The sequence below is a fragment of the Leuresthes tenuis genome, unplaced genomic scaffold, assembly GCF_036924035.1.
Source record: "Leuresthes tenuis unplaced genomic scaffold, fLeuTen1.0.hap1 SCAF_2, whole genome shotgun sequence".
NCBI classification, from domain to species: Eukaryota; Metazoa; Chordata; class Actinopteri; order Atheriniformes; family Atherinopsidae; genus Leuresthes; species Leuresthes tenuis.
In genome coordinates, this window is record NW_027325356.1 from 8,279,829 (window position 1) to 8,306,051 (window position 26,223).

The 26,223-nt window shown below is 41.1% G+C and overlaps 3 protein-coding genes across 10 annotated transcripts in view; 1 reads left to right on the forward strand and 2 right to left on the reverse strand.

Annotated features, from left to right (window-relative positions):
- The first annotated feature begins 1,776 nt into the window (after nt 1–1,776).
- On the forward strand, nt 1,777–13,973 carry cpeb1b (cytoplasmic polyadenylation element binding protein 1b). Its single transcript, XM_072380064.1, has 11 exons — nt 1,777–2,065; nt 2,281–2,502; nt 3,737–3,966; nt 5,676–5,931; nt 6,009–6,122; nt 7,401–7,490; nt 8,683–8,819; nt 10,820–11,018; nt 11,135–11,229; nt 11,395–11,475; nt 12,533–13,973. The coding sequence occupies exons 1-11, from the start codon at nt 2,035–2,037 to the stop codon at nt 12,641–12,643; spliced, it is 1,566 nt and encodes a 521-aa protein (XP_072236165.1). The 5' UTR covers nt 1,777–2,034; the 3' UTR covers nt 12,644–13,973.
- Nucleotides 13,974–15,075: 1,102 nt separating this feature from the next.
- LOC140301554 (small ribosomal subunit protein eS17-like) lies at nt 15,076–18,223 on the reverse strand. Its single transcript, XM_072380065.1, has 5 exons — nt 18,132–18,223; nt 17,116–17,267; nt 15,861–15,966; nt 15,493–15,558; nt 15,076–15,196 (listed from the first exon to the last, which is right to left on the reverse strand). Exons 1-5 carry the CDS (start codon nt 18,132–18,134, stop codon nt 15,119–15,121), a joined length of 405 nt encoding a protein of 134 aa, XP_072236166.1. The 5' UTR covers nt 18,135–18,223; the 3' UTR covers nt 15,076–15,118.
- Nucleotides 18,224–19,165: 942 nt separating this feature from the next.
- The window catches only part of csnk1g1 (casein kinase 1, gamma 1), a 28,016-nt gene continuing 20,958 nt past the window's right edge, over nt 19,166–26,223 (reverse strand). For 4 of the 8 annotated variants that reach the window (XM_072380070.1, XM_072380067.1, XM_072380069.1 and 1 more), the window contains 3 exons: nt 25,981–26,084; nt 24,113–24,136; nt 19,166–23,328 (listed from right to left, as the gene is read on the reverse strand). In XM_072380070.1, the coding sequence (XP_072236171.1) occupies nt 23,274–23,328; nt 24,113–24,136; nt 25,981–26,084 (183 nt within the window). In that variant the 3' untranslated portion in view covers nt 19,166–23,273. The remainder of the gene's footprint in view (nt 23,329–24,112; nt 24,137–25,980; nt 26,085–26,223) is intronic. The other 4 variants (XM_072380072.1, XM_072380073.1, XM_072380071.1 and 1 more) reach the window with 1 other exon arrangement.

The following is a 26,223-nucleotide window of genomic DNA, read 5'->3' on the forward strand; positions in this document are numbered from 1 at the left end:
TTAAGACTAATTAGCTGCTAGCGACTTCATAAATATGACCTTTTATTTCAGCTAGCGGCCGTTACTGTGACATTTCTCATAGGCTGTCTATCCACATCATGGCGTTTTCCTTGGTGAGTCGAGAAAATTAAGTTAAATTAGTTGTGGGCCAAGTTTGAGGTTATCACTTAACCTTTTAGTGTGTCATGAAACGACTAGCGACCCATCCTTTTTGTTCAAATTCTCAACTGAAACAACTGGCCACAAAATGTCGAAAACCCTGCTTTCAGTTTACAACATTTATAATTTTTTTCGAGGTTAATTTTTACTCCCCCTGCAGAGAAACGATGCCCGCAGGCCGGAGAGCCCGGACTCCGAGTCTCCAGCCCTGTCCACCTGCAGCAACGCAGACATCTTCCGCAGGATGAACACCATGTTGGGCAACGCTCTGGATTTCACCGGTGTGTGCACCACACCGAACAACACCAAGCAAAAGACAGACCTGCTGTGTGGTAAAGTCTCTCTTATTGTTCACAATGGCTGCAAAAGGAGGAGGATATTCATGTTTGACCTCTCGTTGTCGCCTCTATTAAAAGTTAAAATCACTCTGTCAAGAAGACCGTTGCAAATGTAGGTCTTTGCATTTGTCTGTGGCGGCCCCAAAGGTCATTACATTCATTTAAGTGGAAAAAAAAATTAAGGGTGTTTATTCTCAATTTCTCACAAAATACTCAAAAGTTCAAATATTATTAAACTCTCTCGAGCGTCCTTGGATTTGAAACTGCGAGTTTGAGTGTTCCGCTTTGTGGCAGCTCTAAATGTAATCCTAAAACCCTAAACTGTATTAAATTACGCTTTCAAGCCTGACGTAATACGTGCTGTAATTGGGTCTCTTTCTTTAAAAGTACTTATCAGTCTTAGGTTTGGTTGTATTTCAAGGTAAATTTCTTCAGTTTCCCTATAAACTTCAAACTCTCACAAAAACACAGGATAAGACCTCTGTGTCCCCTTTGCTAGCTCCACTGATGTGGAACACAGAGTTGTTGTGTCTGTACATTAAGACTGATAAACCACATGAAGACCCTGAACTTGATGTACAAACAAATGTTCAACTTAAGGTTAAGAAAATAAACCTCTAATGCAGCCTCTTAACTTTCATCTGTTAAACCTCCTTCACCTTGTCATTATCATCTGGTTGCCAACAGCTGATTCATGCTGGTCTGCAGCATTGCAGCAATTCAAAGTGTTCTTTTTTTACCTCTGGAACAAGATTTGCCAAGAAAGTGGCTCGGCATAGTGCCTGCATCCTATCTCTGAATTGATGATTTGCTCGGGGCATGTCTGCACTTGATACTGCATTGTTTAACATGGCAGCATTGCAGCACGAATGCTTCATAACTTTCAAGTGAGGTAAAAGTACATTTGATCTTGACGCAAACTTCCACAGTGGCCTCTGCCCTATCCAATGCAGCGTGGTGTTGCTGAATCAGGGGTGTAACTGGAAGCTTTCCAGGCGTGGAGAGGGAAGGGAGGAGCTGGCAGTGCAAGTCTGTTCTGTCCTCAACATCTGATCAGTCAGCTGCTTCTGCTACAGAGAGGCTCTGCATGCCATTTCACTTGCTCTGTTTAGATGGGGGGGGGGGAAATCAATTTCACAAACCACTGATTGTTTAAAAAAATACCCTGAAAATCCTTGAGTCTGAAGTACTTTTAAGCTGAAGTCTGCTGAGTCATTCACTCCCATGCTGCCTCCCCTCGGTTCCCCCTCCTTCCTGTCAGCTCGCTCGGGAAAAGAGGCTAGACAGAGGAGGCACCAGCAGTAACAGCAGCAGTGGCAGCTGTCGTCCCACTGACTCGGAGACGTGCTGTGCCTACCAGAGAGGGGAGTACTTCTATCAACAAGCCAATAGCTCCGACAGGAATTTTTCATTATACAGTTGTTAGGCAAGGAGGCAGGGAGGTGGGGGAGAGCTGATGTCATTAGCAGGGGTGTGCGAGTGCATCAGCAGCCATGTCACATGCTGCTAGGTGGGTCAGTGATGCGGACGGAGATGCATGGCAGTTGCACCGGGCACAGAGGCAGCAGGTTAGCTCTGCCGTCAGCCAGGGTAGGGGGAGATGTGGTGCTGAGGGAAGTTATGCTTGTTAAATGTGTTTTCTCTTAACAGAAAATGTGTTGGCAGACCTCACCCTGCTCTTTTCTTTGTGACGCTGACTGCCACAACTGCTTGTTTCTGGCTTGCTAACGCTTCTATCCCTTTTCTCCTGCCAAATCTCTGAACTGAATCTTTGGTCCTAAAGAGTCAGAGCTGGCTGCGGTGGGCAGCAGGAGGATGCTTTTCCCCGGCTATGGGGGCATACCCAGCTCCCAGGAGATGCCTTCATCCAGGGGCCCGACAGATGTCACAGACCTGGGCCTTGGCCTTCAGTCTCTCCGTCTGTCCGGCTGGGACAGACCATGGAGCAGCCAGGAGACGGACACACATACCCCTCCTTCCCAGGTTCAGACCAGCTCACCCTCCAGTAAGTACTGAACCATTTGTGTACCTGGATTTGATAAAGATTCACAGCAGAACTTATGGCTTAGTCTTCTGTGGCTGTGAGTTACTGGTTGGTGTTGGTGGTAGCTTTCCTACAGAACGAGTTTGTTCCCATGACCCAGTTTTTTTTGGGTTTTTTTGTACATGACCAAGATTACAAAACCTTTAAGGCTTTTTCTTAATGTGTTATCCCCTCATTAACATTGAAATTTGTGATGGCTGTTTAGCAGCCATCTGTCTGTATGGGAACAGGCTGTAGTGACGCTAGGGAGGATGATGTGGCAGTTTTGCTTTGCATCTCTAGAAGCCATCAGGCTAAAACAAGCCAGTTAAGCTACTTTCCTTTCCAAAAACCCCAATTGTGTTGCCACAGTTTAGATCTTAAGATCACCTGTTGCTATGTGTGGATGTTCAGATATGTAGGTCTTGTTAGAAAACTATAGAAACGGTCCAACATGAGATCAGTGTTCGTCTTCAGGGAGGTACACTGATTATTGGCATGGCTAATTTTTGGACACCATTTATAGCGCCGTAGTTTATTTATTTTTTTACATGTCCAAACCATCCCAGCGACACTTCATTTCAAAGCTGGGCCTGCAACAAAATGGGACAGAGCTTTGAATGCAGCCTACAGCTGAATAATCCTCTCAGAGCCTAATGTTCACTGTTACCAGCACATTACATGCCTGCTTCTGAGCCAGCTGACTCACTTGGTTATCAAGGGGAAGCAAGACTGGTTAAGGCTTAAGGAATTGCTAGAATCACTCAATTGACAGATGAGTTGGTATGTAGCATCTGTGGCAAGTGTTTTTTTAATTTTCTTTTTTTATTATTAGCAGTCAAGTCCCAAATATTAAATGTAAAAGTGGAAATGCCCCAGCCTGCTCATAATCGACTGAAGCGTTTTTGGTTGTTGGCAGCCAGCGGGCCACTGAGTGTTGTCCTCTACAAGCTCAACTTCAGTTTGCGTTGCAGCCTTTCAGTTCACTAAATCAATGTGGGACTGTAAATTCAGCACAAACTATTTTTATTTTGCTTAGCTTATGCAGTTGCAAAATAGTCCTTTAACTAAGACATGCAACTTGAAGAAACTTGAATTTGTAACTTGACTTGCTTGCTGACAAATCAGTCCAGTTCTGTGGACTTGGCACACATTTTTCTGTAGCTTGCTCACCTTGCAAAATGATCAGTGTAAATGTTATTGTCTTGTTCTCCAGTGCTAGGTATACTGAACAATCCCTTCAGTAGTATCCTGGGGAAACCCCAGGGCTACTTGCCACACGAGTCCATGAGCGTGACTGCTGACTTCCTCGAGAAGTTTCCAGGCATGGCCCGCATGGCAAACCGGCTGGACTCCAGCTCCTTTCTGGACTCTCGCTCTAGCAGTCCTGAAGACTCAGAGACCAGCGGCTTCAGCTCTGGCTCAGATCACCTCTGTGACATGCTGGTAAGACGCATGACCTTTACTCTTAACATTGCTTTCTGTTGGGTGGGGAAGGTCACAAACAACATATTGTTTAAAATTTTACCAGCTAAATATGGATGTTGACTGCACAACCAGAGAATGGTCGCTATTAAAATTGCCAAATGGTTTTGGTCTATATATGTGCTTCAGTTACACAGATGCACTGGTGAAGAACATACTGAGCGTTTGACTAAGGCAGATATTTGCCTTTTCAAGACTTCCTTTGATACTGCACAAGTTTTAAACCTGGTCAGAAGTGTTTAGTTTCTCAAATGGCAGTTTGATGTCGGCAAACTTGACTCTTGTATAAAACTGTTTGGGCGGGGGCAAAAAAGACTGCCTATTCATCTACCCAGTTGCAGTTGAGCAGCAGGGATTTTATTTTGGTATGGTAAGTTTAATAGATTATTTCATAGTACCTTTACCTCCTGATTTCTGATGAACCACGTTCTAAACTGTTTGTAGAGCTTATATGGCCACTAGTCACTGCTTCAAAAGAAGACTGTTTCTGTCCAGTACCCTTGTGCTTGTATGCTCAAGCGGGGCTCTGTTTGACATGTTGGCAAAATTTGCTGACAAAACGCATTGAGAATTGCATCGATTGCTCACAGGAGACGTCCTCATTGGATGAGCTCCTTCAGAAAACATCTTTGGCAGCAATTTGAGACTTCTGCAGTAATCATTAAAGTCCACTGAAAGTGCTGTTTCCCACAATATCTATTCAGATGTTTATGGGCATATTGAATAAACAACTTATTTGCATTCAGTGGAAAAAGGACTTATTCTATTACAAAGTATTTTTGACATCAGTTATCTGAGACTCACTGCACACTGAATTTTGCTAGATATAACCTGGTTATATTGTCATGAGGAAAAGGCCAACTGCACCTCTGTCCTATTGCACTTTTTAAAATATTTGTAGTTATAGTAAAATATCTTTTTCCACCTCAATGCTATATATAGCTATATATGTTACAGTTGACTGACTGTATTTGTTTATAGGTTTCATTGTCGAATTGAAAATGAAACTTAATTTGGCTCTATAAAACATGGCATCTTCTCAGAACCTGACTCTCACTGGTCCTCAGTCTGCAGACAGGGCTCATCTGACATGTAACTGTTTAGAAAGTCTAAAAGTGAACACTCTTGCATTTTTATGCTCCTTTTGTTTCCACTAAGCTGATATTCTTTAAAAGTTGTTAGGAGGCTTATTAGAAATGTAACAATAACATTTGATCTGAATTATTTAACTGTCAACTAAAAGGTCCTAAACATGATTGTGCTAATTGAGTGGATACTGAATTTTATTTTAATGGTTCAAATTCTCCCACAGGACAACTTGCATGGTCAAATGTATTAATTACAGTCGGGGTATAAAATGGAGTTTCAAACTTACAAAATTGGTCTTTGGGGTCATGCCTCCAGAAATGTCTTAGCTCCTTTTTCCACCTTGTACCACATTCCAGTGGACAGTTATTTAAGCAGCAGTGGGGTTTTTTCCTTTATCCTAAACATCTCTTTATTGCACACAATCCTTAAAGTTCTAAATTAATGATTTATTTCCATACAGTTTAGGGCCACTTTCTGATTGCCAATCTTCCTTTTTTTCACTTTTTAAGATTTTGATTTTTCACATGTTGTAAAGGCTCAGTCTCCATTAACTGATTGTTCGTACATGTCTTCTCCTCCAGTCAACTTTGCGGATTTCCCCTCCCCTGCCCTACTTGGCATCAAACATGCAGAAGGATCTGCTGCGGCTGGGCTCCCGCCTGGACCCCCAGGACACTAGCTCTCCTCTGACCCCACCACCCAGTGCCAGCCCCGCCTCTTCATCCATTTCCCGCCGCTGGCGCTCTGGCTGTCCATGGCCAGGTTCAGACATGCTTGACCAGCCGGATGATACATTCAGCATTGAGAGGGAGGCCCGCTTGCATAGACAGGCTGCAGGTAAATTAGTTGTCCTCACAATTGCCACAAAATGTATTGGAGAAAACCCTAGCAATCCCTTCTTATGCACTCATCAGCTGTGAATGAGGCCACATTCACTTGGAGTGGCCAGCTGCCTCCCAGAAACAACAAGGATCCTCTGTACTCCTGCAAGGTTTTTCTTGGTGGCGTGCCCTGGGACATCACAGAAGGTAACTGCTTTTTCAGTGGCACACCTTTCTCTGGATGAATTTTACTGCCATTTGCCTTCATTTTATAGTGGAATAAGTTTAAAGCCCATATAAGGACATGACCAAATCTGTGATTACAAATTTTGGTTTCAGCTAAATGTTGCAGTGGGATGTAAAAGCTGCTTGCCTGTCAAAAGCATGGTACCTCTTCATATAATAAGAAGAAACGTGTAGCTTTTCAGGAAATTTAAAAAAAATCACTTGAAATAAAGGACCATTGGTAACGTTTGCATCTGGTCTCAGTATATGAGCAAATATTTGCCACAATTGGGATAAAACTGAGTTGCAAGATTTTTAACTCAAACTTGAGCTTCTTCAGTCATTATTTCCTTTAAGTTCAAAGACTCATACAAGACAGATCATTCACAGCATCATGTTATCCTCAGCTAACAAGTTTTGTTTGTAGCAATCTGTGTTCAGTTTTATCAAGAATTAACATTCTTGGTCTTTATCTTTCAGTAAAAAGTTGGCGGCAATGCCTCATTAGATTAAATGCAATTGCCAGGAAATGAAACTGTTGCCTATGACAACATGACCAAATGCCAAACTCCCAGATTTGCCTTTCTCCTTCCACACATCTCAGACCTCATTTATAGATTATCTTGTATAAAGAAAAAGCTGTACTTGGGCTATCAACTGTTTTTAAACTGTTTAAACTCTTTTTTTTTTTTTTTTTTTTTTTTTAAAGGCTCTGTATCAATCTTGCTTAATATATTAACGCTGAGTAAAACCTCCCAAAAACTACGGCTCCACACTGCTCTCTACTTCTGGGGTTAACAAATGTATAAACTATGTTAAAGCACTGCTATGAGAAATATTAAGTTCACTTGAAGGATTAGATGGAGTAAAAAGATTAAGGCCCCATTCATAATAACTGATATTTAGCCAAACTTCACCTCCTTTGAGTTTGGACCTTTCATCTAAATGCAAATGTTTTTAGTTAAAACATTCTTTTTTGTTTAAGTGAAATCTGAATTTGTCAGTTCTCATGTAGGTTGAAATGTGAGCTGTTTACATGTGTTGTTATGCAAATTGCCTATGTGCTTATTGCCTTACTGTGTCATTGTGGCCATAAAATGGAACAGGAACCGAGGGGTACTCTGTGATCCAATTACCCATCAATCAAAAAACAGACTCAAATCCTTGTTTACATATTGTTTTCAAACTTTGTCATACTTATTTGAACTCTGTTCCACTTAATTCACAAAGTATGCTCTGTTCCCTTTTTTAAATTTCCAGCTGGTCTGATCAACACCTTCAGTGGCTATGGCCCTCTGACTGTGGAGTGGCCAGGTAAGGATGGAAAACACCCTCGCTGCCCTCCCAAAGGTAATGTGGCCAAAGGTAATGACGAGCTGGTAGGCTAATCTCCTTTTCTTCCGTCACGGTTTTAAGGGTGGCTCTGTGATTAGCACGTGGTTTGCTGGTGAGTTAATTCTTGGTCTTGGACAGTCACTTAAGATGGTGATTCTGGGCATATGTGGAGCATTAAACATGGTGTCAGTAGGAGGCAAATAATGTCACATCATTAAACCTGTCCCGAATGCCAGTTTTTAAGAGTTTATTACAGGTGTAGCTGACTTTCAGAGATTTAGTTTTTCTGCAAGTGCAGTTGGAAAACCTTCCTAAAGGCTGGAGATTTAAACCCCTGTTTGTTCCTTTACTCAAAATGTCTTTAATCTGCTAGATGATTCAATCACTACATATTCAGCTGCAGGCATGTTGTTTGAGATCTGTGTATACGGCTGTCATTATGAAAATATCACAATTATGCAATCATGATCAATTCATAAATGCAATTACTGGATTAACTGCAACGTTTGTCAATATGAAAGAACACAATCATGATAAATGGGCAATAGTGATGTATGGAACAACCGTAATGTATTTCAGTTTGTGTAAGAATGACAAAGTTCATCATTACTTCAGTTTATCACAGATGAGGCCAAACAAATACAAAGAAATAAACTTCTAGTCTTTTTTTTCTTTGCCATTTGTCATTTTCTGTCTGGGTCTGACCTCAGGAAGCGGCATTTCTTTACTGTTTGGCTTTAATGCTTTATCCATATTTGAACTGTACAGCACTTATGTTAACAACTCTTTTTAAATATGCTTATAAGTGATTCAGCAGATGATTTTTTTTTTTAAAAAAAAAACATTGTAAAAGTGCCCTCATTTACACATTGTGCTGGTATAATTATAACAGATGTTGCTTCAGAACATTTGCCATGTACAAGTTTCACTTCATCAAATGGGCAGTGACTGTTTTTCTTGGGCTGTGAATAAGGATATTTCATTATTTTCCTGTTATTTAAACAAAATTTGGCACACAAGGTTCCTTAACTGTAAGACCAACTTCCTCTTAATCTTAAATCCTCACATCAAACTTTTAGGTCTTTGGATCAGACAAATCTAAGTACATTTTTGCTTTAGATATTTAAAAATGTTGGAGGTGGGTAGGCCTAAGTTGATCAAAGTGCCTCTTGTGCTGTATCCTAAATGCTTTGCTGTATGTTTGTAGGTTACGTTTACCTGGTGTTTGAGAATGAGAAGTCTGTGCGGGCTTTGCTCCATGCCTGCTCCCAGGACCCATTTCACCCAGAGGACAACAGGGAGTACTACTTCAAGATGTCCAGCCGCAGAATGCGATGCAAGGATGTGAGTAGAAGCAAAAATGTCTTGACAGATATGCACTACATCACATGAAGAGCTGCCAGTTTATTCTGTATTAAACAATGTGTCTAATCCAGCACCCAATGTCACAATACATGCTTTCTAAATTTAGATTGCTGTACCGTGAAGATGATCTCACAACCCATATGGTTCCAAAGTTTTAACAAAGTTATGATTGTAAACTAGTCTGTACATGCACCATGAAATTCAGTAGAACAAACATGACACACATAAGCAGTACTGTATCAACTTTTAATGTTTCTGTGCTGTCCACCGCACGAGTGCTTACTGATCTTAACAGTATATCTGAATACATTGTAATACTTGAAAGTGACAAATTGTATTGTTGCACCATCAAAGTTCCGTATTATGCACACCAGAGCTAAAACTGGTTATCAATTATCATAAGTTAAATTAATCCAGTTGTTCACATTTGGTGCTGCCATTTCTTGATGACTTTGTCTAAGTAATGACTGTGCAGGATTCTCCTGTTTTTGTTGGGGCTGCAGCGTTTGGCAGAGTGCAAAGATACAGCCGATAGAAGCATACGATAAGGTGTGAGGACGGTGAAGTGTGATCAGTTGGAAGTTGTCTCCCCTCCCCAGGTTTTGGTAGATGGATCAGTCAGCAGAATGAGGGCTTTGTCATAAAATGTGACTGCAGCAGCTTCTCAGACGTGTGCGGTGGTGACATTCATGCTTTAGGACATAACTGAAGGATCAGTGAAAGTGTTTTTTACTGCCTCACTCTTTGAGCAGAGGAAGGGCCTAGCTTAAACGTTAAGTTTGCATACACCTGAAATTTTCCTAGGTGTCCCTTTAGTTTTTTGAGCTTGTGCTTCTAAACACATTTACACATTTCAGGTTTTATCTGTTTAAAGTTGATTTGAAATGCATCCGAAACAATTGTGGGTCCATTCTTGTACGGTCTTCTGAATTTGAGAATATTAACTTTTAGCAGCAGAAGTTAATTGGATCACAGAAGACTGGGTGAGCCACAGACATGAGGCTCATTTGCACTCGCTTTATGTAAACAGACACCTGTTTCAAACATTAAGTGTCACCACCCATTTACTCTCATGCATTCTTTATTTTGGCATGGTTGTGGGGCAATGCATCCAGAAGGCAGACTTCACATCTGAGTTCCAACGCGAGTTTCAGATGATGACAAACATGGTGACGGTGGAGATCATGATGCACCTTCACAGAAAGGCAGCGCAGTAGATGGTGGTGGTCAGCCTCTTTTTAAAAGTTCTGCCATTTCTGTTCTTGTATTTTTATTTTTTTTTTCCTGTCGCTGTCGCAGTTATACTGAGCAACACTGCCCCCACAATTTATAGGGGTGCCACTTCATTTGGGTACGCATCAACAAAAATATGCACAAAATGAACAGAGGATGGACGGCTCCATCCGTATGTCTGCATATTTAACATGGAGCATAAATGAGACCTTAATCTGCATTTATACAGATGATCTGATGCTCTGCCTTCCCTGCAAAGCAGTGTGAATGTCTTTCTCTTACATCTTCACTTTCTTGCAAACTTCACATCTTTGTTAGCATATTTCTTGTCCCTCTCAAAGCAAACGGCATTAACATTGCAACATGTTGGACAACGGAAGATAAATTGCATTAGTGTGACCAGAGCAGCCCCACAAGAGTGACCGCTCATGTTCAGTCGTACTGTAACATCCTCCTGTTTCCCCAAAAAAGTTTACATGCACATACAACCAAAAGCACAACACTTGGTCAGAGTCCAACTAAATGTTATGTTGCATCTGTAAACTCAGTGACTGCTGTTTTAAAGTGTTTCTCATAGTGGATGCAAAATACAATTTACCTTATCACTACTCACCCCACCCCAAGAACAGCGGATTAGCAAAACGGGGTTGGAACCAAAAGGAGGATTTGGGCCTCTTGCGCTGTCACAGTTGAGGTTTTCATGGGAAAGAAAATAAGTTGGAGGAACCCCATCTTTCCTGTTACAGGTGCAGGTGATACCCTGGGTGATCTCTGACAGCAACTATGTACGCTGCCCTGCCCAGCGTCTGGACCCCAGTAAGACGGTGTTTGTTGGTGCTCTGCATGGCATGTTGAATGCTGAGGCGCTGGCCAGCATCATGAATGATCTGTTTGGAGGCGTCATGTATGCTGGCATCGACACGGACAAGCACAAGTATCCCATAGGTGAGGCATGCTGTGAGAAATGTTCTTATTGGTCACTACTGGATCTTTTTGGTCTGTCAGGATTTATCTTTTCTTTTTACATTTCTTTTCTTTTACTCTGCTCTTTCTGTGGACAGGCTCTGGACGTGTCACTTTCAACAATCAGCGCAGTTATCTGAAGGCTGTGTGTGCAGCGTTTGTGGAGATAAAAACACCCAAGTTTACAAAGAAGGTGAGATGATGCATGTAAAAGCTAAGTCTTTCATTAAAACGGAGGATGCTGTGCAAGAAAAATCTCTTTCCTGTTCCACATGCAGCACAAACACCTTAGTTTACATCAGTTGCCTTCTGTGGGGAAAAATGGCTTTTAAATGAAGTTCCATGGCATGTCCTTCAGGTTCAGATCGACCCGTACCTGGAGGACTCGATGTGTCAAGTTTGCCTTCGCCAACCTGGACCTTTCTTCTGCAGAGACCAGGTCAGTGCAAATGTCTATTTCTCCAAATCGATTCTTCCTGGGAGTGGTAAAGTTTCTTATATCTTATGGCCATAAAAAATTTTGAATCTACCACTTGCATACTTCATCCTGTGAGGGATGAAGTGAGGTCCATCAGTGTTTACACTTAAATTGGTATTAAGTGACAACTCACTGGTTTTAAGTTTTACTGAAAGCATCCAACCTACAATATCAACACAATGAACATTAAAGTTGGCCCTTTAAAGTATTCCCTAGTGGATATTGGACATGTGGACACTTTATTCTGGCATGCAGTTGACAAAATGAAGGTTGGATTTTAGTTTTTAATTTACAGATTTGACTGATTTAAACTGTGACAGACTTGAACCACACTGTTTGGACACTGGGTGCACTTGCAATTGGGTTTTACCTAGAAAAGAAAGTTTGTCTCGCTCTGAATTAATTGAAAATGTTTTGGGTAGCAAATTATTTGGTGTTGCTGTTTTTTTTTTTAAGCTGAAGTATGTTATACCTGATGGAAACAACTGGTTTAACTACTAAAACAAAGTTGCAGTTTGTAGGAAAATAAAATTATGACGCTTTCTGTTTTTGTACATGTGGTCTGTTCCCTGTGTCCGAAGTGATGAAGTGTTCTGCTGGAATGCAAATGTTCTGTTTTTTTTTTTTTTTGCTTTTCTTTTTCCATTTGGTTTATCCAACACATAGTTGCACAAAGCTCAGTTTAAATGGAACAGTTCAGCAGCATGTTTCTGTGGTCCTCACTTTTTCAAAAACAGGCTAATGCTGGTTCCATCATATGGATGATGTGGTGTTTGGGCACTATATAACTGAACTGAAATAATCAGATGTCAAGAGTGAGGAGCTTCACCAGCTGAAGCTGCAGAATTATGTGAAGTGGTGAATCAGAGCAGTCAAACCACTCGCATCTGCAAAAACACGCAGAAAATCTAATGAACTTTAATGATGGATGAAAGCTTTTGTTTTACAAATGACTAATAATGCAGTGTAATACAGTAATGGTGTCGCTTGTCAGCTGATTTTTCTGCTCTGATGTCAGGCCTGCTTCAAGTACTACTGCCGCTCTTGCTGGCATTGGCAGCACTCGATGGACATCTTGAGCAACCACCGGCCCCTCATGCGCAACCAGAAGAACAGGGACTCCAGCTAGTGCAGATGGATCAGGAAACTCTGAAGGGCCAGAGGAAGAGCCCCTCTGAAAGGGGCGAGGCTGCCCGCCAAGGAGAGCACGTGTGCCAGACGTCCCTCAGTACGAGGACACCATGGTACTCCACCAGGCACTGGGATATCACTGTAGAAAACGTTCACTTTTGCACTTGCTACATTTTTGCTGTTGTTCACAGTGGCACTATGCACAGTGACCTTGTTGGGATAGACGAGGGGCCCTTCACACTTATGCATTTCCCAGACTTGTGGCCAGACAGAATGATGGGAGTCAGCCTAAGGTTAAGAAGTGGATGAAAATGCCATTTCTCTTTTTGTTTTTGTTTTTCGTTTACATGTGTTGCATAGTGAAGAGCAATCACGCAAATCTCATTGCCATTCATTGGCAATTGCCATACAGTGCCTTTAAATTTTTATTTTTTTTCCCCTCTTCCCTCCCCGTACCCCGGTTGGCATCTGTTTTTCCTGTGCAAGCCAACTGGCGTTTCTTACTTTTGGGAGTTGAATGTTGGGCTTCATTTAACCAGTCGCATTTCAGACATTTTTACGCAGTTTTTTACTAATTTGTACACAAACGGTTTTAAGTCATGACATGAAAATTTTGAACAGAATTCTACCAGGTGGCTGTTTATGGGAAAACCCCCTTTTATTTTGTTTTCCTTTTCTCATACATTTTTTTTTTTCAGTGGCTTTTTTTTTCTTTTTTAATTTGCCCTCCCAAATTTCAACTGAATGGGCACAAAATGTTGGATGTACTACTTTAACTTGCTTTGTTGGTCCAGTTATATTAAATGTGTATCGATACTACTGGAAGTGTCTCAACTGGTGGTCCATCACATTTCAAGCAACTGATGGACGCTGTTGAAACTAGAGTGAATCATTTGATTGTACATAGTTTGATTTTGCACTTTTTAATTTGCACGTGTGGAGAGGTGGCAGTGGTTTTTAATCACTTTTGTACATCAGCAGGGGGACACGCCTATGTTAGAACAGCTGCTTGTTTCCCGTTGAATGTAAGAACTTCCACTTAGCTAATGATAAATTATCTATCCAGAGCTTGAGTAGACCCCAGTAAATGATCTCCTGCTTTCTTATCCCATTTTTGCCTTCCTGTACCACTTGGAGATAAATGCATAATAAGCTGTGCCAAAGACAACTTGTCTTTACTTTATCCATTAGGTTTGTCATGCTGAGCTTGTTGTCCTTCAGCCCAGCTGCTTTTTAGAGTTTTGAAAGTCTACCTCATTGTGGTCTGCCAAGTTTGCTGCTACTTAACAGTTGTGGAGTATGTTCAGATTGGGCACAATAAAGGTGTTTAAGCATTAATTCATGTGTGGGCTCTTAATGAATGGAACTGCATTTTTAAGTTCTGAATTTCTGCTCTCCCTAAAGTCCAGCTTTTATCAGGAGACTGACGCACGAATTTCAGAGATTGGTAAATGTTTTAAGAGAATATCCTACTTTGTGCTGTTTGTGCCAGTTATTAATCGGTGTATGTAGGCTGGCCATTTTTAGCTGCAGCAGTGAGTTTAGAATAATTAGATCAGTGGAACTCATCGTGGAGTAGCACTTGTTCAAAACTGGGTGTTAAATGGGTCTCAAACGCTGACTTTTCATGTAAACATTGTCTGGGTATTTACTCATTTTAATGCATCGTGCAAATCAAAGTTGTGTGTGAAAATTAAGAGGGCTTGCATCCTTAAATGAACCATTACTGAAAAAGATGGTAAATATTATTCTTTTTTCAAAGCTGCATGCTGCCTTTGCATTTCATAAGCAGACAGCCATGTTTACTGCTGTGCTGCTTCCTTATTCTAAGATTTAACATTTTCTGTGGATGGCCTGTATGAAAGGCCACTTTAGTTCTGGACTGCAGGTCTACACACAACTTCTGTGGGAAGATGCTTGTTCAAGAAAGTGTTTCACTTTTTCTTTTCTTTCGTCAAAGTTCCAAACGGTCAATATTTCTGAAATCTATTAATTCTATTTAAAATCACGGTCATCTCTTAAATGAATTTTTACCAGTGATGCATGAATAAACAAATGGTAGTTTTAACTTAATTTTGCAGTTTACATGTACTAATGAGGTCTTTAGAAACATTTAAACTATTTTTGGTACCATGTTGGTGATTTCCAAACTATCGCTAACTTTCCACAGCATCCTACAGTTTTTGGAGAAAGTGCAGCTAATGTGAGTTTAGTTGCCATTTCATTTTGTATCATTTCAGATGTACATGTCTAAATTAGAGCTGTGGCGTCATTAACATGTTTGAAGGAAAAAGTTTTTCACCACACTGGTGCTAACTGGAGCTCTAGACTTGGACAGAAATTAACTTGAGCTCCTACACATTCTCTCCTTCAACAACTGTTCTGCTGTTCAGCAGTCTTTTAGGAAACGTGGTAGAAAAACAAAAGGGACAGTTTTAAATAATCATTTATTTGGAGGGTATTACAAATGTTTCTACAGTCCTCGGGGTGTTTTGAAGTTCATTCCGATTGTTGGCTGTGTGACTTGAAGGTTGGAGAGGCCACCAAAATCCTACACACAGAAGAAAAAGTATTTTGATTTGCAGGAATACACAGGCAGCCAATGGAAGTCAGATCTGTGGAATTCTGAAAAGCTGCTTTAATAAATCCTGTTGAGATGACTGCTGGCAGAATTTTATAGTCAGAAAACTAGTAAAATATTTTGATGCTGTTTCAGGAACCTCTAAAACGTCTGCAGTGTCAACATGCTATGTGCTTATTTAGCTAATGTTGAGTAAGTCAAAGGTCATTTATTCAAAGCATTTATTCTGCTAAGTGCAACTTTCAAAGTTTGAAATGAGTGCTCACCAGCATCTTGAGCATTTCCTTTGTGTCTGGATCCACCTCGATGAGCTCCTGGTCCAGAGCAGAAATCTACAGGATGATAAAGGACAAATGACCACAATCGCCATGGCAGCGTCTGGAGAGCGGTTTAAGTCTTGCTCTGTCACTTTCACCAAATCAAACTCTGTAGCATCCACTTAACCACGATGAAATTTGAGGCTCCAGTTGTTTTAGAAGGCAAAAAAAAGGTTCTCTCTTTTGTACCTGCTCTCAGTAGCTGTTGGCTCCCTGCTTCTCCAAACACAGAATGCTCTGCCTACTACGAAGCACTTCACTCAACCTCACTTCAACTAAACCTGAAGTATCCTTTGGAGATAAGAGTGCGAACAGACCTCAGGGACGTAGTTGTCCCTCCTCTCCCTCTCCTCCTCCTGCAGCTTGATGGAGATTCCTCTGACAGGACCGCGCTGGATACGCTTCATCAGGTGTGTCACATACCTGAAAGACCAACAGGAAGTCAAGGTTAACGCGAATGTCATTTACACCAGAACATATTAAAAAGTTTTTTTTAGCTTTGTTTAATGCAGCGTAGTAAAATTAAAACCTTTCAAATGGCTGCAGCTTACGAATGACTAATTTATGATTGACATTTTCACAAGAAGAGGCCAACAGTTAAGTTTCTTCAGCAAAAATGTTGAGTTTAGAAAAAGAAGCTGCAGTGGTCAGGCCTGAGGAAACATGCTGTCTGATGACTCCTGATGCAGTTTCTCTGCGCTCTAATATCAAGCACGGAAGTTTTCACTTTCACATCGTCTCTGAGAATCCAAGCTAGAGCACAGTTCCTGCGCTTATTTCTGACAGCTGACACACGAATAACGCCTGGAAACGTGTCAGAGATACAGCAGAATACCACAGAGACGGATATGGATCCTCCGTCATACTGCACATGGCAGCGATTTGAACAAAAACTCGTGTGAGCCCTCAGCACCTGTACTTGGCTCATATGCTCATCAAGAGGTGTCACCATCAAATGACACACCGCTACATCCTCTACAATGGAAGCAGAGGTGTGGAAATGCCTTGATTCTAACATTTAGGTTGATTCTTCCCGATACATTTATTTCAAAAACATTGTCCGTCATCCACAACATGGCATCTTCACCGCTTTAAAACCAGAAGGTTCACTTGTTGCATCGATGTGTTGACGAGTTAAAGCTTTGAATTTATAAGTGAGATCTCTTCATTGAGCAGGCATAAGCCTCGGAAAAAATGACAACAACGTCTCCTTTTCTTTCTTTTAAGGCACAAACTTCAAAAGGAGTGAAGGAAACAAACCAATAATAATATAAATAAGAACATGACAATGATTGAGTCAGCAGGTGGACGTGGAAGACCCTCGAATGACAGCAGGTAACAAGCAAAAGGTTTAAAACTAGTAACAAACCGAGTGCGCAGAGGCTGATTTCAGTGAGAGAGGAAGTCTGCGTACCCTGAACCTACGTGTGAGATTTGAACCAGAAAGAGGGGACTAACCACCACGCCACTGTGCAGCCCACCAGGAGAAACGGACCTCAAACAATCCTTTATACTGACCAAATCAGTGACATAAAAGCAAAACCCAACAGGTTTGCACAAGTGGACACTCACCCTGCAATTTTGTTGCGCAGAGGCTTGCTGGGAATGATGGCGATCTCCTCACACACCCTCTTGTTGGTGTGGAAGTCATTGCCAAGACGTGTGTAGTATTTCTCGATGATGACCCTGGCGGCCTTCTTGACTGTCTTGGTCCTGACCCGCCCCTGAAGGGAAGCACAGACTCGTAAAGTTTCATGAAACTGAGAAATATAGCAATGAAACACAGCACCTGCAAATTGGAGGGACAGACGGAAATCAGAAAAAGGGATTTCAACTCTAAAATGTTTCAAATTAAGAGTTTAGATTCTCAAATTAAATACAAGTGTGTGAATTCATCACTAAAGCTCCGAGCAGTTCTATACAGACTCAAAGGTGGTGCATTGGAAAGGCTTCAACTATGTGCTGATACCACATGAGCTAACATTAGAAACAAATGCTTGTACAACCTGTCAACACTATATGAAATTTGGGCTGCATGTATCTGCAGCCTTTACTCTCTACGGAGTCAAAGCCAGAGTTAATGCAAAGACGCAATTTAAGGTCAGTTTATTCGCAGAATATTAACAAATTGTGCCCTTATTTTCTAAGCCTTTACGTTCGTTTTCAAATCAATGTCTAGCGCGATTTCAATATATCTTATTAATGATCAGAATACAGAGAAGCCTGTGACTATGTCCTGAATTTTGAACTTTACCTCGTAACGACGGTTAAAAGGAAATCAACATTCCACTTTAAAGACACTGTCCTCCGCTGTAACTCGGTCATATTCTCGGATTACTTTCTGAAAATTTAGTGGCATTTTCCCAGTTTGTTTCTGGTCATTTTAAGGTTACCTGCCCGGGTAGTTTAACACGGACACCGTTTACGTGTATTTAACATCACGTAAAGGTATCAAAATCCAGCGTTAGGGAATTCTTAAGTCGTTTGTGAGGAGAATTGTGCTTGTAAACGGTCAAAAGGTGAACAAACGGTGAAGATTGAGAAGGATTGTGAGCGATACTGAAGTGAAATGGTTTGTGTGTACCCACCATCTTGACTCGGACCGGTGGAAGAGAGGCGGCGTAGCATCAGACCGGATGTTTATTATTTACAGCCTGGTGGGGGCGTGACAGCGCCGCCTGGCGGTGGGAGGAGAGAACAGCAGCAGAAACATGCTTTAATTCACGAAAGGACGTTTTAATCACGAGAGAACCAAAACAAAAAGAGCAAAGGAAAAACCTCATGTTTAAGTACAGTGGAATCCCGGAACTTCCCTCTTTAATTCCCATTTCAGCATAGATTATATTTGATTACATTGTGGAAGACTGAGTGTGTTACAGTATCAAAGTGTTTAGTTGACTTGTTGCTTTGCGATAACTCTTAACAACTGATTCCGGTGATTGCTAGTACAATCAATAGTCTTTAGTATACTTCTACAACTTTTCTGAGTCTACCTGTGCCATGTCGATTCAATAGATATAAGCAGGTATGCACACCGTCTATGCAAGAACTCACAGCTGTTTGGAGTCCAAGCCATGACCTCAAGACACCCGTCTGCAGGCCGAGACACATAAGCACACAAACAGCAAAGCAAAGACAAAGAAGCTTCTATTATTTTCAAATATGAGTCCTTTAACCCACCAGCAGACTTCCTAGATATGCCTGGTCAGTCAAAATAGGTAACCTGGGATGGAGGGATTTGGTTAGAATGGTAAATAACTCTGAATGAGATCCAGTTTCTCTGTGAAGATGGGATAACTTTACAGAAGGAGAACTGTTTTTCTACTAGTTAGGCCATGAATGTCCACAGGTGGTCCCTGAGGGCCGCTGTCCAGCAGGTTTTACATGTTATAGATAAGACCTCTGCTTCAAATCAAAGTACCATTAGCAGGCTTTTGCGGAACTTAATCTTTTGAAGAGATCCATTCTATCTGAATCAGGTGTGTTAAAGTAGGGAAACATCCAAGTTTCTGACACTGAAAGTGTCAAACAGGCACCAAACTGAATTAAATCTACCCATTTCATTTAATCTGAAGGTATGAAAGGATCCAACACATAACAAAACCATCTCAACACATTGACACAAGGTGGAGAGATCTTTTATTTTACATAAAAAAGGGTGCAAACTGGAGTTTCCCTTTAGGCGTGGAGGGAATAAAAAGTGATTTTTATAAGGTTCATGAGTGAGACGCTGTAATCTGACCAAAACAAAAAAAAGAAAAGAAAAGTCATTTCAGATAAAAAGGACCTTTATCTTTCTGCAAATTAAAAATATAAAACCATAAAAAGAAGAAAAGTGGGTCCTTCGTTCTTGAAGCCCTTGAATAACTCATTCAAATACATTTCTGAAGTGACATTCATATTTCAACACAATAATATTTATTTACAGTTTTAAGATTTCTCTTAATCATAGCTCTAAAAAAAACAATGAGGGGAGGATAAACTCTTAGAGCTGTACAGTCTGATTTTCCACAGTCTGAGAAAAAAAAGAAAAGAAAAATCAAAGAATACATCTTTTATATGAATTCCCAACAAAGACTACAATTGTGAACTCTGTACAATTTACAGTTCAAATAATCATCAACATATTGCAGTAAATGTCATCCTACACCTCTCCCTCAAAGGAAAATATACAGTAAATCCAACACTACAGTACAGCAACAAGGAGAAAGTGCCAGAGAACCCAAAGAGACTGGAGCCGTCCTTTGATTTACACAGCTGTGACGCACAGGAACGAGCACAACTCTGACCGAAACCAACACGGCGAGCAATAACCGAAGCTGAAATGGGATGAGCTGCATAAAAAAAAGATATCATAAAAAATGTATTTATCTTACACGAGGACTGGAAGTCGTAACGTCTCGCTGACGCAACAGAATATGCGCCCTGCAGGTGAGAAAACTGGATGAAGAGAGACTGCTCGACGTCTCCAGATAAGCCGTGCGGATACGGATGATACAGACTACTTCTATAATACTCTGTATGAGGCCGACCGAGTATAAAGTAAATACATCCGAGTATTATACCTCTATCTACCTGTTCAACTGTGAGCTACGGAGCGAGACAACCCACAGTTTAAGGAAGAAGCCGATGGCGCCAAGATGATCAGTTGAAAGTTCAACTCTGAAATAATGAACTGGGACAATAAAGAGCTTTTTCTCCTCAATTTTTTGACCAAAGTAAGAAACGACTCATAAAATACTTTTAACTGGTAGGGCGCTGAGCCACGACGCTCTGCAGTTTTCCAACATGATAGCAGACTGGTCAAAGACGCAAGGTGGAATGAAAAGAAAAGGAAAAACATTCATCTTCATATTTCCTGGCACAGTTAAAAGGCATGGGCAAGTAGTAGTCTCAGAAATGGCACTCGGGGAATTTAGGGGGAGCATTGAAGGCTATATTGTCTTGATACCCATCTGTTCACACAGAAAACTTTTCTCAGGTAGCTGGAGCGAAACAGTCCAGCTGCCGCCGACGTGTCGTGGAGAGAATCACAGGCAGCCGAAGTCACAAGTTTGGTAAGAAGCGAAGACTTTTGTCAACCAATGGGATGAACGTTTAGCAGAGACAAGCAAGTGACCAGCATCTAACCACACTTCGTCTGGATGGAATCACTGACCCAACCTTCATTCTGTCATTTACACCAGCTAGCGAAAAAGACTCAACAGGGGACGAACTCCACCTGCCCCAAACACCAAGAGGCACTAAGACAGCTCAGAGAAATGAATACCTGTCATTCAAATAGCCTGTTTTCTCCCACCATTCCCGTCAAATCCTATGTGTGGAATTACTATGAACCAAAAAAAACAAAAGCAAAAACAAAAAAGGTCCCGTAGATTTTCATATTCAAGTACTTTCAATAACACAATAACTTAGATCCCGGCGCAACTGATGAGTGTGGGGGGGGGTAAAAACCAAAAAAGGCTATACAGTGTAAATACATACAACAAGCAGGTTTACATACTGACTCATTGAGATAATTTGCAACATCTACAACATTCTACAGATCATGGAGCAGGTCCAAAAAGAAAGAAAAGAACCCAAATCTGGACACTCCACTGAGAGTTGATTCATCTTGGACTAGCAGGTGTGTGTGCAGAGGGGGGGGGGTGTCATGGCACAAAAGATGAGCGCGAGGAGATAAACCAACAAAAAAACAAATCAAAGCTATTCCCTGCACCCTATAGGGAAGGCCGAGGACACGAGGCAGCTACAGTTAAAGTAATAAGCACATTTAAAGTACAGTATTAAGAAGGCAGGGTCTTGTCAGGGAAAGCTGGAGGTCAACAAATGTAGTGCATTCATGGTCTCAAGCTTTTTTGTTTCCCCTCCCTTTCCCTGTAAAACCATGGCTATTTGGAATGGACAAAATAAAAATTGCATTCAACAAATTCACATTAGCATTAACAAAAAATACAAAGAAGGAAAACAAAAAAGACGTACTGTAATACACTTTCTGTTAGGAGGATAGGCAAGGTGACATGTTGAGGACATTGTTTCAAGGCAGTCCTCCATGCCTCGCTCGCACCAACGGCAGCTTTCTGTCTCAGCGCGGAGGACAGGGACCGGGGTTCAGCAGTCGTCCCAACATCAAACATCGCGTTGCAGCTCTGGGGTCTTCACATGTAGGGGCAGGGATTTATTTTTCTAACACCTTATTACACCAAATCTTCTATTTGGCGTTGCTTTCTTGGGGATACACCTTCAGTGTGTTAACACGGGAAGCCTTTTAACTGCTTTGACAGCTGGGAACAGCCTCGACTTTGGACATTACGAAACGGCGACCCCAGAAATTACACAGCGAGTCTCACAACCATGCTGCTAACTTGTTGAAGCATTGGCCAGTCAGTCGGTTGGTTGATCGGTGATTAAGGCATTGGACAGAAGTGTTTTAGTGGCTGTGATTCTTCAAAGCATATCACGCCAGATTCTTTTTTTTTTTTTTTTCTAAATCCCTCCAAAGCAACATCCCCCAATGTCGACTGTTGTTGACGAGTCCATTATCAAGATCAAAGACATTTAAGACCCTCCTAATCCATAAACCAAGTCAGTTTTGGTTTCGTTTTCCTTTTTTCAAACATTGGTTTTAACACCTTAACTGCAGTTTCCTTCCCATGCACATGATAGATAATTGTAAATGCTCCAAAGTCATTTACTTTTCTGTCCATACATTCAGTGTGTATGTTAAAGAAGTAGGAAAACTAGTGGCAACAGAGATAAATAGCATAAATAGCATTTTTTTTCAGCCCAATCTACAAATATCAGGTTGCCGCTCATCATCACAAAGACAACAGGAGCAAAACGCCACGAGAGTTAAAAGAGACTGTAGTGTATTTTGACGGCAATCGTGGGGAGTGCTTTAACAAAGCAACGTGAGCAGAAATCCTCCTCAGAGAACACAGTGCAGGAGAAGTCTCTGGTTGTCTGTTCTTCAAAGCCCAGATCCCAGTGCCAGAGTTGACCTCTTTGGAGGAAAGAAAGTGCAGGGGCCAAATGGCAGACTGCTGCTCTTTGTGCCTGTGTGTGAAAATAGGCAGTTACACTCTTGGCTCCTCGTGTGTTCAGGTTTACATTCAGTCCTGCATCGGGAATGACCAAAAAAAGAGCTCCGTGTCAGAATGAGTCGGCAAACTAACGAGGGCCAAAGTGAGACGACCTGGGACTCTATGGAGGTGAAATAAAATCATTTCTTGAACCAAGAACAAAACAAACGGTACATAACAGGCTTGAAGTGGCACGATTCCACAGGAGGATCTTTGTCCTTTTTTTGGAAAAATACCACAGAACAGAGAGTGGAGCAAAAATATGGCAAACAAGACAAAAATACGAATGCTGGGTGTCTTTGGGAGGGGGGGGAAAAAAAAAAAAAAAAAAAAAAAAAGGATAATCCTCTGCAAGATTCCATCAAAATGGTTCCGTGTTTGGTCAACTGACCTGCAAACACCCCCATATAACTCAGCAGAGTTATAGTAAAACATAAGAAAATAAATTTAAAAGGACTCCCATCAAAAGACACAAGCGTCTTGTACATCTCGACAAACCATTTTTTATGGTCAGAGAACAGCAGAGAATATTTCAATCAAGATCTTTCAGTCGACTCCCTCTAGTATTCTGAATGGGACCTTCTTGATTTCCGAAGTCACAATCAACTGAGCCGGACATTTGGAACGTTTCAGTTTGGTGCTGGGTCATCATTTGTGCCTTGGAGTGTTCTTCTTCCGTTTTCGCTTGAAGAAACAGCAGCACCTGCGGACAGAGACAGACATTTAGTCATCATGTGCATGAGGGAGTGTATTGAGACAGCTTTAATCTTTCAAATTAGGATAGATTTAGTTTTGGGGATTGTAACAGTATGAATTTGGCATCGAGAACATGATGGATCCACTGCCATCCAACATGTGTTTGCATGCTTATTAAACTCCCACCATTTTTACAGACATGTGGCAGAGGGTCACAACTACAAGTTGCTGCTGCAGCGACTCTGACGACAAAACATCTCAAAAGCAAAACAGGGGGCAAGTGCACACAAAAAGCACAGGACACGGGAGCCTGAACGATACAAAGAAAAACATACAAAGACAAGAAAAAAAAGATCACAACATAGGACAGTGACTGGGTCCTCCTATACCAAATATAAAGATACTAATCAAAAAGAATTTGAATCTTAAAAGGAGTCATGTCACTTTGCTTACAAATATTACAGGCGCCTTAAAAGAAGACACTGCAGGTAACTTGTCAGAGTCCTTCCAGTTTAATATTTCTGCCCTGATGCGACATCAGCTCAGTTTCATATACGTTAGGCAGCATAGTTCACAGCATATTAATTCAATTATGAGGGTGCACTAAAACAAACAAATAAAAAGTAGAAAAGGACAGAGACTTTGATAATGAATACAGCTCTCTCTGGGATTTATAGCACTATATACCAGTGAGTCTAGTTAAATTTAGTAAATAACTCCACTGGGCCCAGCCTAGGCTGGTCCACTCCCTGTCCCATGAGTCTGATGTGGACAAGCAGAGAGGGACTCACCACAGGTTGAGCATTTTCACGCAGCTACAGAAGAAGAGAGAGAGGAAAGAGTGTCAAGAGAAAAGAGAGAAAGATTAATACAGTAAGACTAAGATGGTGGGACTGGGCACATGCTACACAAACCCGCACACAAACACAACCAACAGGACACAGAGAGGGCAAGCTTGAGAGATTAAATGCAAGAAAGACTGCCAAGAAGGTTATAGATCAAGAAAGAAGATGATGTTTACGGCTTCAAATGTAAGTTTCATTTGCTGTTAGAATGTGCATTGATCACCCTCTGAAAAGTAGCTTTGCTACTGCATTTATCTCGTTTTTGTAGCTGCTTTGTCAACTATTGGTTGATGTCAGACTTTGTAACTAAGCTCGAGGGTCATAGCAAAGGAAGACTAGTTTCATACTACTTACCCAGCAGATCTGACTGCACCAGTTAAAGTCTAAACCAATCTCAACCTCAGTGATGTTTAGTACAGTGAGGAAACCGCAGCAACACTCCACAAACAGGAAGTCAGTGTAGCAGCAGGTGCTGTAACTTTAGGTATTTTTGTGGAAAGATAGATTTTTGTTTCAGTTGTTGAGCTGAAGTAAAGATCTGAAATCTACGTTAAAAAAAAAAAGTGTCAACTTTTTATCCAACTTTGCTGCTGGTTAAAAGTATAATTATATTTCTTCCTTGAATAAACTGTTTTGCAGAAACTTTATGTTCAGAAACAACCTTTTAGAGACTTTTAATGATACTTCAGCCTATGTTACATTAAACTGCTGAGGCAAAATCAAAAATCAAAAATTTAAAAGTAGTGTGTGCTTAGGTTCTGACATAAATAAGCTGCATGATGCATAAGTGTATTTAAGCATTTTATATGAAGCAGCCCTAAATGGAAACCAGCATTTAAAGCTGACCATGCACACACACACAAGATTATTTATGCGCTTCTTAGTGTCACTCCATGAATAAATAAAATTCTTAAAAGCTATCCATACAAGCTATATTAACTAGATGTGGCTATGGCTGATATTACCTCGAAAGATGAAAGTGAAATGTATTAAATGCTTGATTTCCATATTATTACTGCCAATTCACCAAACTATTGTGTGATTGGAGCGGGAAGACTTGCCATCTGGGCAGAAATAAAAGACAATGATTTAAAAGGGAACAGACTGTGGGAAACTTATTAGGAAAAGTTATGAAGGAAACCAAGTTTCCAACCAGGATGGTAACCTCCCCCAGTCAAAGCCAAGTCTTGGAACAGAATGATCAACATGACTGTTACTGTGCTGGAAACTATGGAAAAACCTGCTATTTAAAATGAAAAAAAAAAAAAAAAGAGCCACCTCAACCAAACATAAATCAGCTCTACTGTATCTTTATTTCAAACCCCAGAAACAACTGATCTTTGTATCCAATATCATTCCATTCACATGTCAGTGAGATTCTGCCTTTCCCTGATCATTATGGGTACAGTTTTAGGCATGATCAGGTGGATTAAACAGTGGGTTATGACTCATAAGTCATAAATAAAGCAGCATCCTCAGTGGCTGCCCGTGTAGCAGATGTTAGTTGTTGATGGTGCTGGGAATGTGAAACTGGATTATTCAATCTGCATCACTTTTCATTCTTTAAAGAAACAAAGATAAAAAAGTAACTGAACATCACACAGACAGACAGGCAGCAATTGGGATCAAAGCCCACACATTCAGAGAGGTACGAGGGGCACGATGACAGCTGGGGGGGTTTGGGCTGTCACAGCTCCGCACCACAGCAAAAGGTTGCAAGAGACAGGGAAAGAGACAGCGACAGAAGTAGAGAAGTGGGAAAGAGGAAGCGACAGATGGACACACAAGAGAGGCGTAGTGGGTGAATGACATACTTGGCCTCATCAACCACTTCAACCTCAGCCTGAGCCGTTATGGGAGCGTTGGAATGAGCCAGTGGATCGTCTGGATTCAGCTCCCCGTTGGTTGAACTGACCACCTGTAGCACAGACTGGTGTTACTTCAGGTCAAACTACTGATGTTTGTATTAATCTAAACAACAGTTTCACACAGCTGTGACCGTAAATAATACTTTACCAGGTACCTTCACTTTTATATTTTCCCCTCTGGAGTCTCAA